Source organism: Cygnus olor, chromosome Z, assembly GCF_009769625.2.
Source record: "Cygnus olor isolate bCygOlo1 chromosome Z, bCygOlo1.pri.v2, whole genome shotgun sequence".
NCBI classification, from domain to species: Eukaryota; Metazoa; Chordata; class Aves; order Anseriformes; family Anatidae; genus Cygnus; species Cygnus olor.
In genome coordinates, this window is record NC_049198.1 from 62496324 (window position 1) to 62508649 (window position 12326).

The 12326-nt window shown below is 36.5% G+C and overlaps 1 protein-coding gene across 9 annotated transcripts in view; it reads right to left on the minus strand.

Moving 5' to 3' along the window:
• The window catches only part of SRFBP1 (serum response factor binding protein 1), a 77752-nt gene that overhangs the window by 1021 nt on the left and 64405 nt on the right, over window positions 1–12326 (minus strand). For all 9 annotated transcript variants that reach the window (XM_040540733.1, XM_040540738.1, XM_040540740.1 and 6 more), the window contains 3 exons: window positions 2774–2855; window positions 1104–1851; window positions 643–680 (listed from right to left, as the gene is read on the minus strand). In XM_040540733.1, coding sequence (XP_040396667.1) covers window positions 643–680; window positions 1104–1851; window positions 2774–2855 — 868 coding nt within the window. The remainder of the gene's footprint in view (window positions 1–642; window positions 681–1103; window positions 1852–2773; window positions 2856–12326) is intronic.

Genomic DNA, 12326 nt, shown 5'->3' on the forward strand with positions numbered 1-12326 from the left:
AGCCCTGTAAATTATCACTTGGTAGACCGCAGATAGTTAAAATTTATTATTACTGACCACACTGAAAATTTGTGCAAATATTCAGCACAATCTCAACTTTTTCTTCACAATAAATAAATCAGGAATTACACAATAAAACTCAGTATGACTGAAATGATACCCTTGACTTGATGAATTCCAAAATGGAACCACATACTATAAATGGAATAAAATATTGAAGAAGTTAAATAATTACTCACAAGATAAACTATGTGTTAAATACCATAATACCACCCGATTGCGCTTACCATTGCCTGGTAAGCATTGCACAGGTAGCATAAACTGCTCAATGTAAACACAGACAGAAATGCATTTTCCTGTGTAAACTACTGTGTACTGTGTACATTTTCACGTGTACTACTTTAAGTACTTTTAATACTCAAAAATAGGACATAGCAAACAACATCCAGAGATCAAAATGAAAGCTGAAAAAACTGTCAATTTTAACAATTTAAAACAAACAAAAATGTTAAAAATGTTTAAAAACTTAACAATTTAAAATTGTTAAAATATATGCCACAATTAAAACTAGCATACTTTGACTGCAGAGGTAAGAAAATCTCAAGATGTTTTTATTTCTACAACTTCATCAGTAGTACATACCTGTTCTCCTGTTTTTGAGAGGCTGGTCTTTAGTATTTCTGAAAATAAAAACATAATTCAGGATTTTTCAAGAAACTTGTAAGATGATAAACACTTACAAATAAAGAATCATCATCACCAGAACACTCATGCAATGACTTTTCAAGCATAACAGTAAAAACCACATATAGTTTTTCCTCTTTGTTAATAAATGAAAAAAAACAGAAGTATTCCACACTGATCTGATCTGGATGCAATACTAGTTAGGAATGCTAAATGTAAATCAGTGCTAGTATGAATATGAAAAATACCTAAGTATCAATAAAGCACAAGAAGACTGAAGAGTAGTTTAGGCAAAAACATTCTCAGCTGTAATTGGCTGAAATTCTCATTGTTTGGTAACAGCTACTAAAAATCACAAAAATTTACATTACTGGGATGGAGGGAGGAAATGAATTACAAAACAACAGGAATAGGTTTACCTTCCTCTGTTTTGGGATTTCTGATTGGAGGTAGTGGACAAAGAACTGCAGAACACTGATTCTAGCTTCTTTGCTTTTGCACAGGGCTTTCCTTCTTCTACGATCAAATCTTGCACTGTACCAGATCCTGTGTTCTTTTCTTTCTTCAGTATGTTTTCCTGAAGCTTGTTCTTATCTTTTACTAAAGAAAGATCACTAGCTGCCGTTATTTTTTTCTTTCTTTTTACTTTGCCAATGAAGAAATCATCATTGCTATCACTGTCAGAATCTGATGTCTGGTTATAAAACCTCTCTTCAGTACTATCATCAAAGTACTCCTCTTCACTATTTTGTTCCAGGTCGCTATCATCACTAATTATTTTTTTCTTTGCAGTTAATTTGTTCACATTCATATTTTCTTTCCTTTTTTTATAGCCAAGTTTCTTTCCTGTTTTATTCTGAGTGACTTGTGGCATTTCTACTGTCTGAAATGAAAACTCTTTTGGACTGCATGTTCTCTCCATTTCCATAATTTTCTGTTCAGATTCACTGTCACAGAGTTCTTCAGCCCCTCTGTTAGTTTGTATTTTTACACCCATTTTTGTTTTGTTTTCATATCCCTGCTTTTTTTGAGCTGGTTTAAGTACTCGTTCATCCAAACTGCTAATGGAGTGTTGTCCTGATTTAGGCTGTGCTTCTGATGTATCCTTTTTCGCAGGATTGGCTTTGTTTGGGTCCTGTCTTGCATCCTTAAACGCTTTTACAGCAGCTGTAAGACAGGCAGAAGAAAAGTCATTTGTTGCAGCTACGTAAGTTAAGCATGTAAGTTATTTTAATAAAATAAAACATATTTGCAATTTAAATTTAGTGTATTGAGAAAACATAATTTGAATGTCCTTATCAATCTTTAACTGAGCAGGTGGGGCAAATAACACCTTAGACTACAGCATGAACAAGTGAGGAAAGACAACTAATACGCTTTTTTTGAAACTGGGTTTAACTGTGAACTCATCTCCAGCTTATAATCATGGATTTTGATCATTTAGGATGTTATTTTGCATGTAAAAACTGCAAATAAATATTAACTTCTTTGGATATAATTAAATGGGTATTTGACATGGTCTGTTATTAATGAAATAATTTCGTGTTGTTATTACTAGGACTTGACCCTTTTTAACATTGTTTTTAGTTGGAAAATTTGAGTTTAAAGAGAACAGAAGATATTCCAAAGAATCAGGAAAAAATCCACAGGGAATCTGTAGACAGTTTACAAAGAAGTCTAATGGAGTAACTTGCAAAACCTTTTAGCTACCTTTAAAAACCCAGCTGAAATGCTCCTTTTACCTTTGTATCTGCTTGTTAGTATTCTGCCAGTTCAGTCTTATTTTTTTTGTTTAGACATTCTCCATTACATCTATTCAACTTCTGGAATTCCGTTAAGAGCCTTGTTTGTACTATACTTTGTATCTTACATGTCATGTGATGTACTATCATGTACGAGCCCATTTCAGACAAGATACACAACTACAAGCTTGTGACACCTGATCCACTGCAACTCATTGAGGTAGTAGTTATAGGTGCTCATATACTTTTCTTTTTATACTGTTTGTTCATATCAGGAATTAACATGAACAAGGGAACACATCTTCAAGCTACTGAAGTCGTATACACTTTAATACACTATTTCATACCTTTAAGTTCAGCAATTTTGTGTTTCAAGAAGGGGTGTGTTGCAAGTCTTGCAATGGCTCGCTCACTTGCAGTTGCCTTTGGCTATACAAAATAAAAGGCATGAACAGAATAATTAATACTTACAGAATAGGTCATGCTAAAATGCATACTAACGTGATTCTGGACTATTAAGTGAACAAAAAGAGAAAAAGCTTAAGACATTATAACATTTGAGGATTTCTCAGTTTTCTTGTATTACTAAACAAGGAAAAATCTGGCTGCACAAAGATTGACAGAAACATAACAGACGTGTAATTCTGCAATTTCTCAGCTACCAAAGAGGCATAACATGAATTTTATTTTAAAAGTACCAACCACATATTTCAGACCTAACGCATGGATATTATATTTTCTGTTTCTGATATGTGTAAAGCAAATTTATGAACCCTCTGAAAAAATAACACTGTATTGGTAGGAGCCATTCTGCATAATGGAATAGAGCAGCCTGCAGGAAGTACAGTGTAGAAGCCTTTAAAGTTGGCAAAATCACAAAACAGATATTGAAGGAAGATGCATTAAAAGTGTTTGATAGGCAAGGTCTAACCTGATCTTAGAGTCAAACAACCCTGAATTTGATATGGTAGAACAACAGACCTACATAGACAGATTCAAAGACTGAGTACTATCTTAATGCTTTAATCTGAAGAAAAAGTAGAAGTAGGACGAGCTAATTCCACTTCTGACTTCCTCTTTTATAGGCTCGAATTCACAAGTACTAACTATCATATTTTCAGGCTCCTCTTATCACTTGGCTTACAAAACGAGAGGTACCTGAGACTTTTTCAGGAATAGCATTGTCTTTTTTTTTTTTTTTTTTTTAAGGGGAAAGAATCGTGGTGTACAGGCTTGTAAAACAAAAGCTCACTAGGAAATTTCCTAATGCCTGCAGTGGAATTTACAAGAAAGGATAAAAGACACACCTTCCTCCCTTCCTCCTAATGGTACTGTAATGGATATATTATTGAATTGTTGTAACCCGTGAATTGAGCTGTATGTTACAGGAATTACTACCTCAACCAACGGATGATGAGCCTTATAAAGAACTGGGCACGTGCCCAGTGACCCAACCTGTGTCACTATTGGGCTTTAGTGCCCAACAACTCAGCACAACATGACGCCTCTACCGGCCTGAGTAGCCACCATAAGCAATGGAGCCAAAGCCACAGGCTGAATTAACTCAATGAACAGTTAATCGAGGTGCTTCACAGACTAAGGGAATGACAACCTGTGTGTACAGTCAGAGGATGGGGGTAGTCGATAAGGATATACTGAATAACGCAGGACTGAGCATGATGGAAATGGTATGGAGTAAGGGACAGAGATTGTACCCCGTCTGTCCTGGGATGAAGTCCACTTTCCCCATATCAGCCACACTGGTGCTTTGCATTTGTGAACAAATCAGAGCTGATAACATAGCAGTGCTTTTGTTACTGCTGAGCAGTGCTTGCACAGCATCAGGGCCTTCTCCATTTCTCTCTCAAGAGAAATGCACACCATGTTGGGAAGGAAATACAGCTGGGACAGCTGACACAAATTGACCAAAAGTATATTCCATTCCACATTAAGTCATGCTCCGCAATAAAAGCTCAAGAAAAGGAGGAAGAAGGAGGATGTTTGCTGCTGCTGCATTTGTCATCCCAAGAACTGTTACCTGTGATGAAGCCCAGCTTTCTGAGATGTGGCTAAACATGTGCCTGCCACTGGGAAGTTATGAATGAATCCCTCATTTTGCTTTGCTTGCACACACAGTTTTGTTTCACTTATAAAACGGTCTTTATCTCAACCCAAGTGTTTTTTCACTTTTGTTCTTCCCAACCTCTCCCCACCTTGCTGGGCAGGAGGAGTGGAGGAGTGAGCAAGCGGCTGGGGGGTGCTTAGTTGCGGGCTGGGGTCAAGCCACCACACATACAAACAATACCTAAAACATCACAAATGCATATTTGAAGTATCTGATTTGTTTGACGTAAGAGTATTGAGTCGGGAATCCTACTAAGTTGCAGGCAAGTTTTCTTCCAGCAGTCATGCCACTTAAAATTAACAGTTGTGTATGCATAGGGTAGAGATAAAGGGACACTTATACCAACCACGGGAGCTGAAGAGTCAGTTTCTGTGCTTTGGGTCTGAAGAAAACAGCAAATCCTGAAATTTGGAATCTTACATGTCCCTGCTAAGTTTCTCAATATAACAAGACACCACAGCTACAGCAAAGCCAGTACTTCCAAATGCAGAAACATTTAATTGGTTTGCAAAATGTAAATCTTGTTCCTCAAACAATGCAAAGCAAATCCAATTTGCCATAGTTGTATAGATTATAAAATACAGTCTGGATATGTCTGTTCAGATTTTACGTTTGAGTTGTGCAGAGCATCTGGGAATTCTAGTACTTTCTCTTCAAGTCTCTGCTATTACAGCATTATTACTTCAGATCAAGAAAAACTGGAAAAATATTTCCACCATAGACTGTCTACAGCATTAAAATCACTGGCCAGAGAAGATGGGTCAAAAGATGAGCCCACTTCCAAGGGCCACACACCGGCTTACTCTCAGGCTAGTCTAGCTCTGAGAACTTGGAGTCTGGATTTTTGATTTCCATGTGACAGTGCTGCATGCTGCCACCAGATTCCTGGGACAGCAAGCTCACATTTCTGAAGATCAAACGGTATTTTCTTTAGAGATTTTTCTATAGCTGGAAAATGTATTTCTGAACTTAATTAATACACTTTTTCCCTCAGCTACTTCCTGTGGGTTTTGAAAGAATATACCATGAAGTTCAGAAAGCAGCAGCAGCTTCTGTGCAACATCTGGTGTCCTTTAATTCAAATATTTATAGAAAGAGTTTAAGCAGATACATGCCAATTCATATGGAATAACCACATTTTTTCCTTATAGCTAAATACTTCACAAATGCTACTCACACTGACAGACAGCAGCCAACAAACATACAATATGACATTAACATTCTCAAAAAAATCCCATTTTTCTATTTTTTGGCATATCCAATGCTCAATTTATTTTTCCTCAATTATTTTCCAGTATATAAAGCCTTGGCAGAAAATAAAACTTAACAGAAAAATGCCAGCTGTATCTATAGCAAGAACACTCCCACCCTCCACCTTCCCCCAGTATGTTTATTTACACAGATACTGGAAATGTAAATATTTACTTTCATAAGTTCCCGCTACTTCCTATATTATTTTGCACTATTCATTTTTTCATGCAAGAATTTCCTAATAGTTTTCACAGGAATGCTCTGCCTCATTCAATTTGCAACTGAGGCACAGCAAAATTAACAATGCAACTCAGCACTGCATAATCATACCTTTCAGTGATAGGTTGCATGCTACCTGCAGAAGAACCTGAAAGTCAGAGACTCCTCAAATGTTTTGTCTTGGTAAATAATTCATTATTTCTATGTATAGTATTAAAGACATCTACCATCACCACTGTGTTTCACTAAACTCCATAGGAACATTTAACAGAATTAACTGGATCGTTGTGCCTTTCAGATCTTAAAATTAAAAAGAGAAACCTGTGTTCCTTATCCTAAATAGCAGATGTAGACAGATGCAGAATCCTCAAAACATAACTTGTTAGTTATAGCAAATAAAGTAGTGTGTGCATAACTCGCATGTGCAAATACACAAGGACCCCCCCACACAGGGGAGACAAACTTCATAAAATGTGGCAATGATTGAGAAAAGTATGGACATTAGAAGCTTGTTAAAATAAAAACAGATTCACACTTCAAGTTTTGAGACTTGCTGGATAGGGGTCAGAAGTACGGAATGACTCCAAGGGCTGGCAGCACCACATAAAAAAAAAGCTGCTGTATGGAAATGTCATGCAGAATTTGTATGTGTAGTACCTGCCTCATACCATGCAGGAGATAAAGTGAGAACAACAAAGACTTGGTAGAGATGGGATTTGCTGCCGTTACTTGCTACATGCTTGAGACAGTAGGGCTTCTGGAAGAATTTAACAGCAGAAATGTGAGATTAATTTGGGAACATGAAGTGGAGACCTCTGACCATTACTTCATCCTTATTACTCATCCTGTTCAACTTTTCTTTAGGTTTTATCCTCTGTGCTACAATTATAACCAGTAATAGGGAAGAAAGAGGTCATACTTTTATTCTTCAGTTGGGTTCTGTACACGAAGGGATTGCCTTGCTACAGGTAGCCTAAACCATGACTACTACTAGAAGACTACCAATAAGAATTTCAGCTGGGTCAAAGGACAGTGCTGCCAAACACGCAATGCTTGGTGGCCCTCCACCTGTCACTGTAGATGATTTCTTATAATACTCAAATTGACACAGTCAGAAACCCTATCAAAGAGCACACAGTATACAGTACATTGCTAAACCTACAGCACAACAGTAACCTAGAAACATGTCATACTGATATTTCTACAATAACTGGAAGTACAGTCTAAAGTACAACAGCAGCCTGATTTCAAAAGATAAAAAAAAAAAAAGAAAAAAGGAAAAAAAGAAAAAAAAAAGAAGAGAGAATGCTAACCAGGTTAAGCATAAAAAAAATCCCAAGTTCTGGGCCAAAAGAAGATGTCATTTTAATACCTTTTGTGGCAGATTAGGAGAAGAGCTCTCTCCCTACTAAAAACAACAGAAAACCTCTTAACCCACATATTGTTCCCAGAGCTCTAACTAGCTACAGCTGTCTTTCACAACAGCAGAAGGAATGCAGTTAATGTGCAGTCACAGGGTGTCTGAAGGTGCTAGATGATGGCTGCCATCCAAGTCCATCCCATGACCTCATACTGCTTTGGAAAAAGATCATTGAGAAAAGTTACTTTCTGACCATGAAATGCTGTCAGTTCTCCCCTTTCCTTTATGTCTGTAAGACATATGGTACGTGTCTTGTGGCCATCAGATCAACTGAAGATGTTGGTATGACAACCAATTGGTTATTGATCACACTTGTGGCAGCAGTGCTGTCCTACAGCTCCTGAGGTTGTTTGACTGTGTCCCGTATTCATAATGGAAAGATGGATCAGACAGAGGATGCAAGAAACAGGTCTTTGTTGGGCATGGCAAGAGTTTAAAACGGAGTGACTCTTCCAAATACAGAAACAACAGCAAGCATCACACAGTATGCACAGGAGAGAAACATCAGCAATAAATGCTTCAGACACTGCACTGGAAATAGATAACCAGAAATTGTTGGATTTTATTCAACTTTTACTCAGTTTTTACTCAAGTCTTCCTGATTTTCCATCTAAGTTCAAAATGATGGTACAGCTATTAGGGAGAAGTAGCTATGCAAGCTTAATAGTAAGACAAGTGAGAAATTCTTACGGCAATTAATTCTGCATGAATTTCAGGAAATTGTGCTAGTTTATTTATTTTTTTTAAACTGTAATATATGTATAATTTTTAAAATGGGTTCAAAATTTTCCAGTTAACGCTAAAATGTATGTCTTAGATCTAAAGCCTTTGTAAAAACCTCAGTATGACAATGTCTTGAAATAGAACAACAGGACAAAAATTGAACAATTTCTCATAAACCATCAAAATACACAGTAAACCTGAAGTCCCCCTTGACTTCCTGTTTATTCTTTCTAACATTGTCACAATTTATGTTGGCTTATTTTCTGTTATTGCCATAATTCAACCATGAAAATATCTGGAAATTTATTTTACTTCTCTTGTAAGCACAAGGAAGTTGTAAGGAGTTGAAGACTAATGACAACATGGGGTACTCTGCACAAACTTTTCAGTCACCTGCAGAACTATGTACAATGAAAGTCAGAGGTCTGGAGAATCTAGCTGACCTTGCACTGATGGCAGTAGCACTGTCTGCCACCTGAACATTGACTTCTACGGGCTTCTGAATCCAGCTTCAGGGAGAAGCATCAAAATCTTCTAAATACTGCTGAGATGCTTACACTCCTCTAACTTAACCTGTATGTCTGGATCAAAGTTATTCTCCCCCCTGCAATTCATTCACTTTATTCACCCTCAAATCAACATCCAATTTAGCTTGTTTTGTCTCTTACCAAAATGGAGTACAGAGCATAAGCTTGTTTCTATTATTGTTTCCCTCTTCATTTAAAATATGAGTTTCAAAATATGCCAAAAACTCAAACAAAATAGACTTCCTGCTGTTCTTTGCTGTATGCATGATGAAGAAATACCTATAGTCCATGCATTTAACAAAGTTTAAAGGCCCCTTAGGAAACCTAATACAGCATTTAACAAGTGTTTAAAGATCAAATTTATTTGGAATACAAAAGAGTCAGAGTTCCTTTGGATTAACCTGTCACAACTAATTTAGCCAACCATACAACTGTGAGGTAAACACTCATTTTTCAGGTTGCGAATTGGTCAAAAAGAAATAGTGTTTCATCACAAACTACCACGGTGATCTACAGCAGAGCTTGGAATAAAACCCAAACCTGCCCAAGTCCAAATCATGTATTCAATCTACTGCTAATTTTTTCCTTCTTCTCTTTATGAATAAAATAACTCCTATGATTGTTTCAATAAAGAAAAGTCAGAGCAAGAAATCCAGAATAAAACAGGCATGGATTCCTAATTATCTCCTCGTGATGAAGAGGGTAAACTCTAGGTGTAAGCTGAAAGAGCAAGATTGTGGGGAAATTCAAATGCTGCTTGCTCTTCTTCACCTCTTACAGGGCTAGGAAGATGTCTATAATCCTACCAATTTGGCCTCCCACACAAACAATAAACACATTTTTGAAGAAAAAAGTCAATTTCTTAAGATTATGAAAGAGGTCACAAAGCTAGCATTGTGTCAACTCCTCCTTCCCCTCTCTAAATTGCGGCAGTCCAACCTATTGTTAGTTAGTCTAACCCAGTGAAACCTCCGCTCACCTTCAACAAAGCCTAGAATCATGCTGAACATTATTTTATGCTGTGGACAAATGTGTGTATGACGTTGACAAACCTTCAGTAGAAAGCAGCTGCAAAGACCGCTAACAAAGACTTCTTATATTTTTAATAGAAATATATTACATGAATACAAAATTACATGAATTGTACATACAGTACAATTAACCAGTATTAAGTATTTATAATTCTGACTTACAGAAATTTAAAGTCAAGTACATAAGACTACAGCATAAAGACTACATGGTTTTCCTGTAGCTTTTGGAATAAAATATATGCATTTCGTGTATTTTTGTATTTGAACATTGAAGCACTATATCAGTACAAAGTATTAGAGTTTTGCCAAACTGAATAAAAAAATAAAAAATGGCACATAGCACAGTAAAATAGATGCCACAGGAGAGGGAAAAAAATCAGGCAAAAGACAATGATAATGAGAAACTAAAGTGGAAAGCAAAATATGAAGAAATAGAAACCCTGAAGCAAAAAATGTACTTTTCAGGAGGAACAGGAACAAAATGCGTCTTGGATAACAGGCAGTAGCTGTGAACACTACAGAGAGAAAGGCCTTTGCTACAAAATTCACACAGACTTCTCCTGAGAATATATTGACAGTTAGAGGAAAGTTCATGTATAAATTAATTTGACAAGTATTCCATATCAGATCTGAAACCACAACCAACTTTTTGAAGCATGTGAAGTATCCTGAAAGGTTGAAAAATTGTTTGCTTGCAACTGGCCACCTACAATGAGGGTCCAGAGGCTCAAAATAGGCAGTTTACTAACTCCAAATTGAGAGTTAGCTGGCCAATCTCAAAATGAAATTTGAATCAAGTGCTATTTGGGAAAACAAATAATAATAATAAAAAAGCTTACTTACACTTGCTTGCTTCTTATAGAAAAGACAACAGCAACACAAAGTAGACCAGCAATACTCAGACATGCATCTGAGTTCCCAAGATCCAACCGTGCATCATGAGCATGTCCAAAGACTCAAAGAGTGGAAGCAGATGGTAGCAAACAAATTGGCAGGGTACAAGGATGAGCTCTACATTACCAGAACTGCTTAATGGGCCAAGAAGCTCACAGTATTCAACCTTGGATGATCCTGTTAAGCTTCAGAATTGAGATATCCACCCGTCTCCTGACAAAATCAGTTTGGAGACGGAACTCTGTACAGAACTTTTAGGGATGTAATCCTGAGATGTCCTTACAATATTCCACTGTAAGACAGACGCTCAAAACTCAAAGCATATCTTCTCAGCTGGAGCCTGATAAAGCAGCATAGATGTGAGCACGTATAAGCGTTTATAACAAAGAACCTCTGGAGAAAGTAGACACAGTTCAGATCTTAAAACTTTTTAAACAGATGCAAAGCTTCAAAACTAACAGTTGAAAACAAGCTCTAATTTAATCATATATATTTCACATCACGGACAGTTAAAATAATTATCTCTGAAAAAAACAAACAAACAAAAAACAACCAACCAACCAACCAACAAAACACCATTCTGCTCATACCTACGCAAGCATTAACACCGGGGAATTTGCCAATATATAACTAAAGACTTGTCAGGTCAGCATCCTCAGATAAAACTTCAAGAGAGAGATCTGTTTACGTGCAGAGCACTGCTATAGAAACTACAATAGCCAGGGATCTGGGGGCACAGAAGACTTACAGACTTCACAAATCCTGTACACACTAACCAGGGGTAGGCCATATTAGAATATGCTATTCAAAACAAGACAGACTTTCTTGGCATCTCACATTGCAATTTTTGTGCACAATTGAAAACAGATTTCTTTTAATCTATATGTTTTTCAGTCACTTTCTGAAAAAGACAATGGAAATACAAATTCAGTTCACTGAAAAACTATTAAACGTCTGAGATAAACATACTGATTCCTTGGCACCAAAATACAGATTTTCCATCATTAAGTCTATTGAGGGAGTATATGCATTTGAAACTTACTCTAATCATAAACACATGTCAGATATATATAGAAGCCCTGACGTTACTTAAGAATATCATCAGATGATGAATGTAAAATTAATGGAAAACCTGAACGGTCACATTTTCTAGCAGGTAGTTCACCATATGGTGCACAGATTAACCACCTTTATGCTCAGAGGCTCTCAGGCATCTTCTGGGCCGTTAGATTATTGTTACTTTGGCATGCAAAGTGTTCCTAAAGTGTAATCACTCAACCCTTTCAATCATCACACAATTATTGGTATTTGAAAACCAAGAAAAACTACACCATCACCCTTCAAATGTAATGCTATTACGCTTTCAGTAAATTACTGGTTACATCACATTTCCCATACATTCTCTTACTTCGTAATCTTGCCATAGAGGGGCAATGTGCTCTAAACCTAAGCTCTCATTTTACCTAACTGATAATTTTTAATGTAGCTACATTCACTGACATCTGAAGAGAGAAGTTGTTTCCTTAAACAGAATTCCAATAACTCAAGAAAATCTTATTTTTTCAGTTATACAGTCAGGTATTAAAAATTTCAAGCAATAACGTCTTCAGGATTTTTGATATAATTCTCCAGTGTTACAGACTCGTATTGAGCTGAAAGAACCTGAAATTTCAGATTTTCTTTTTAAATTTATTTTAACATTTGTTATAA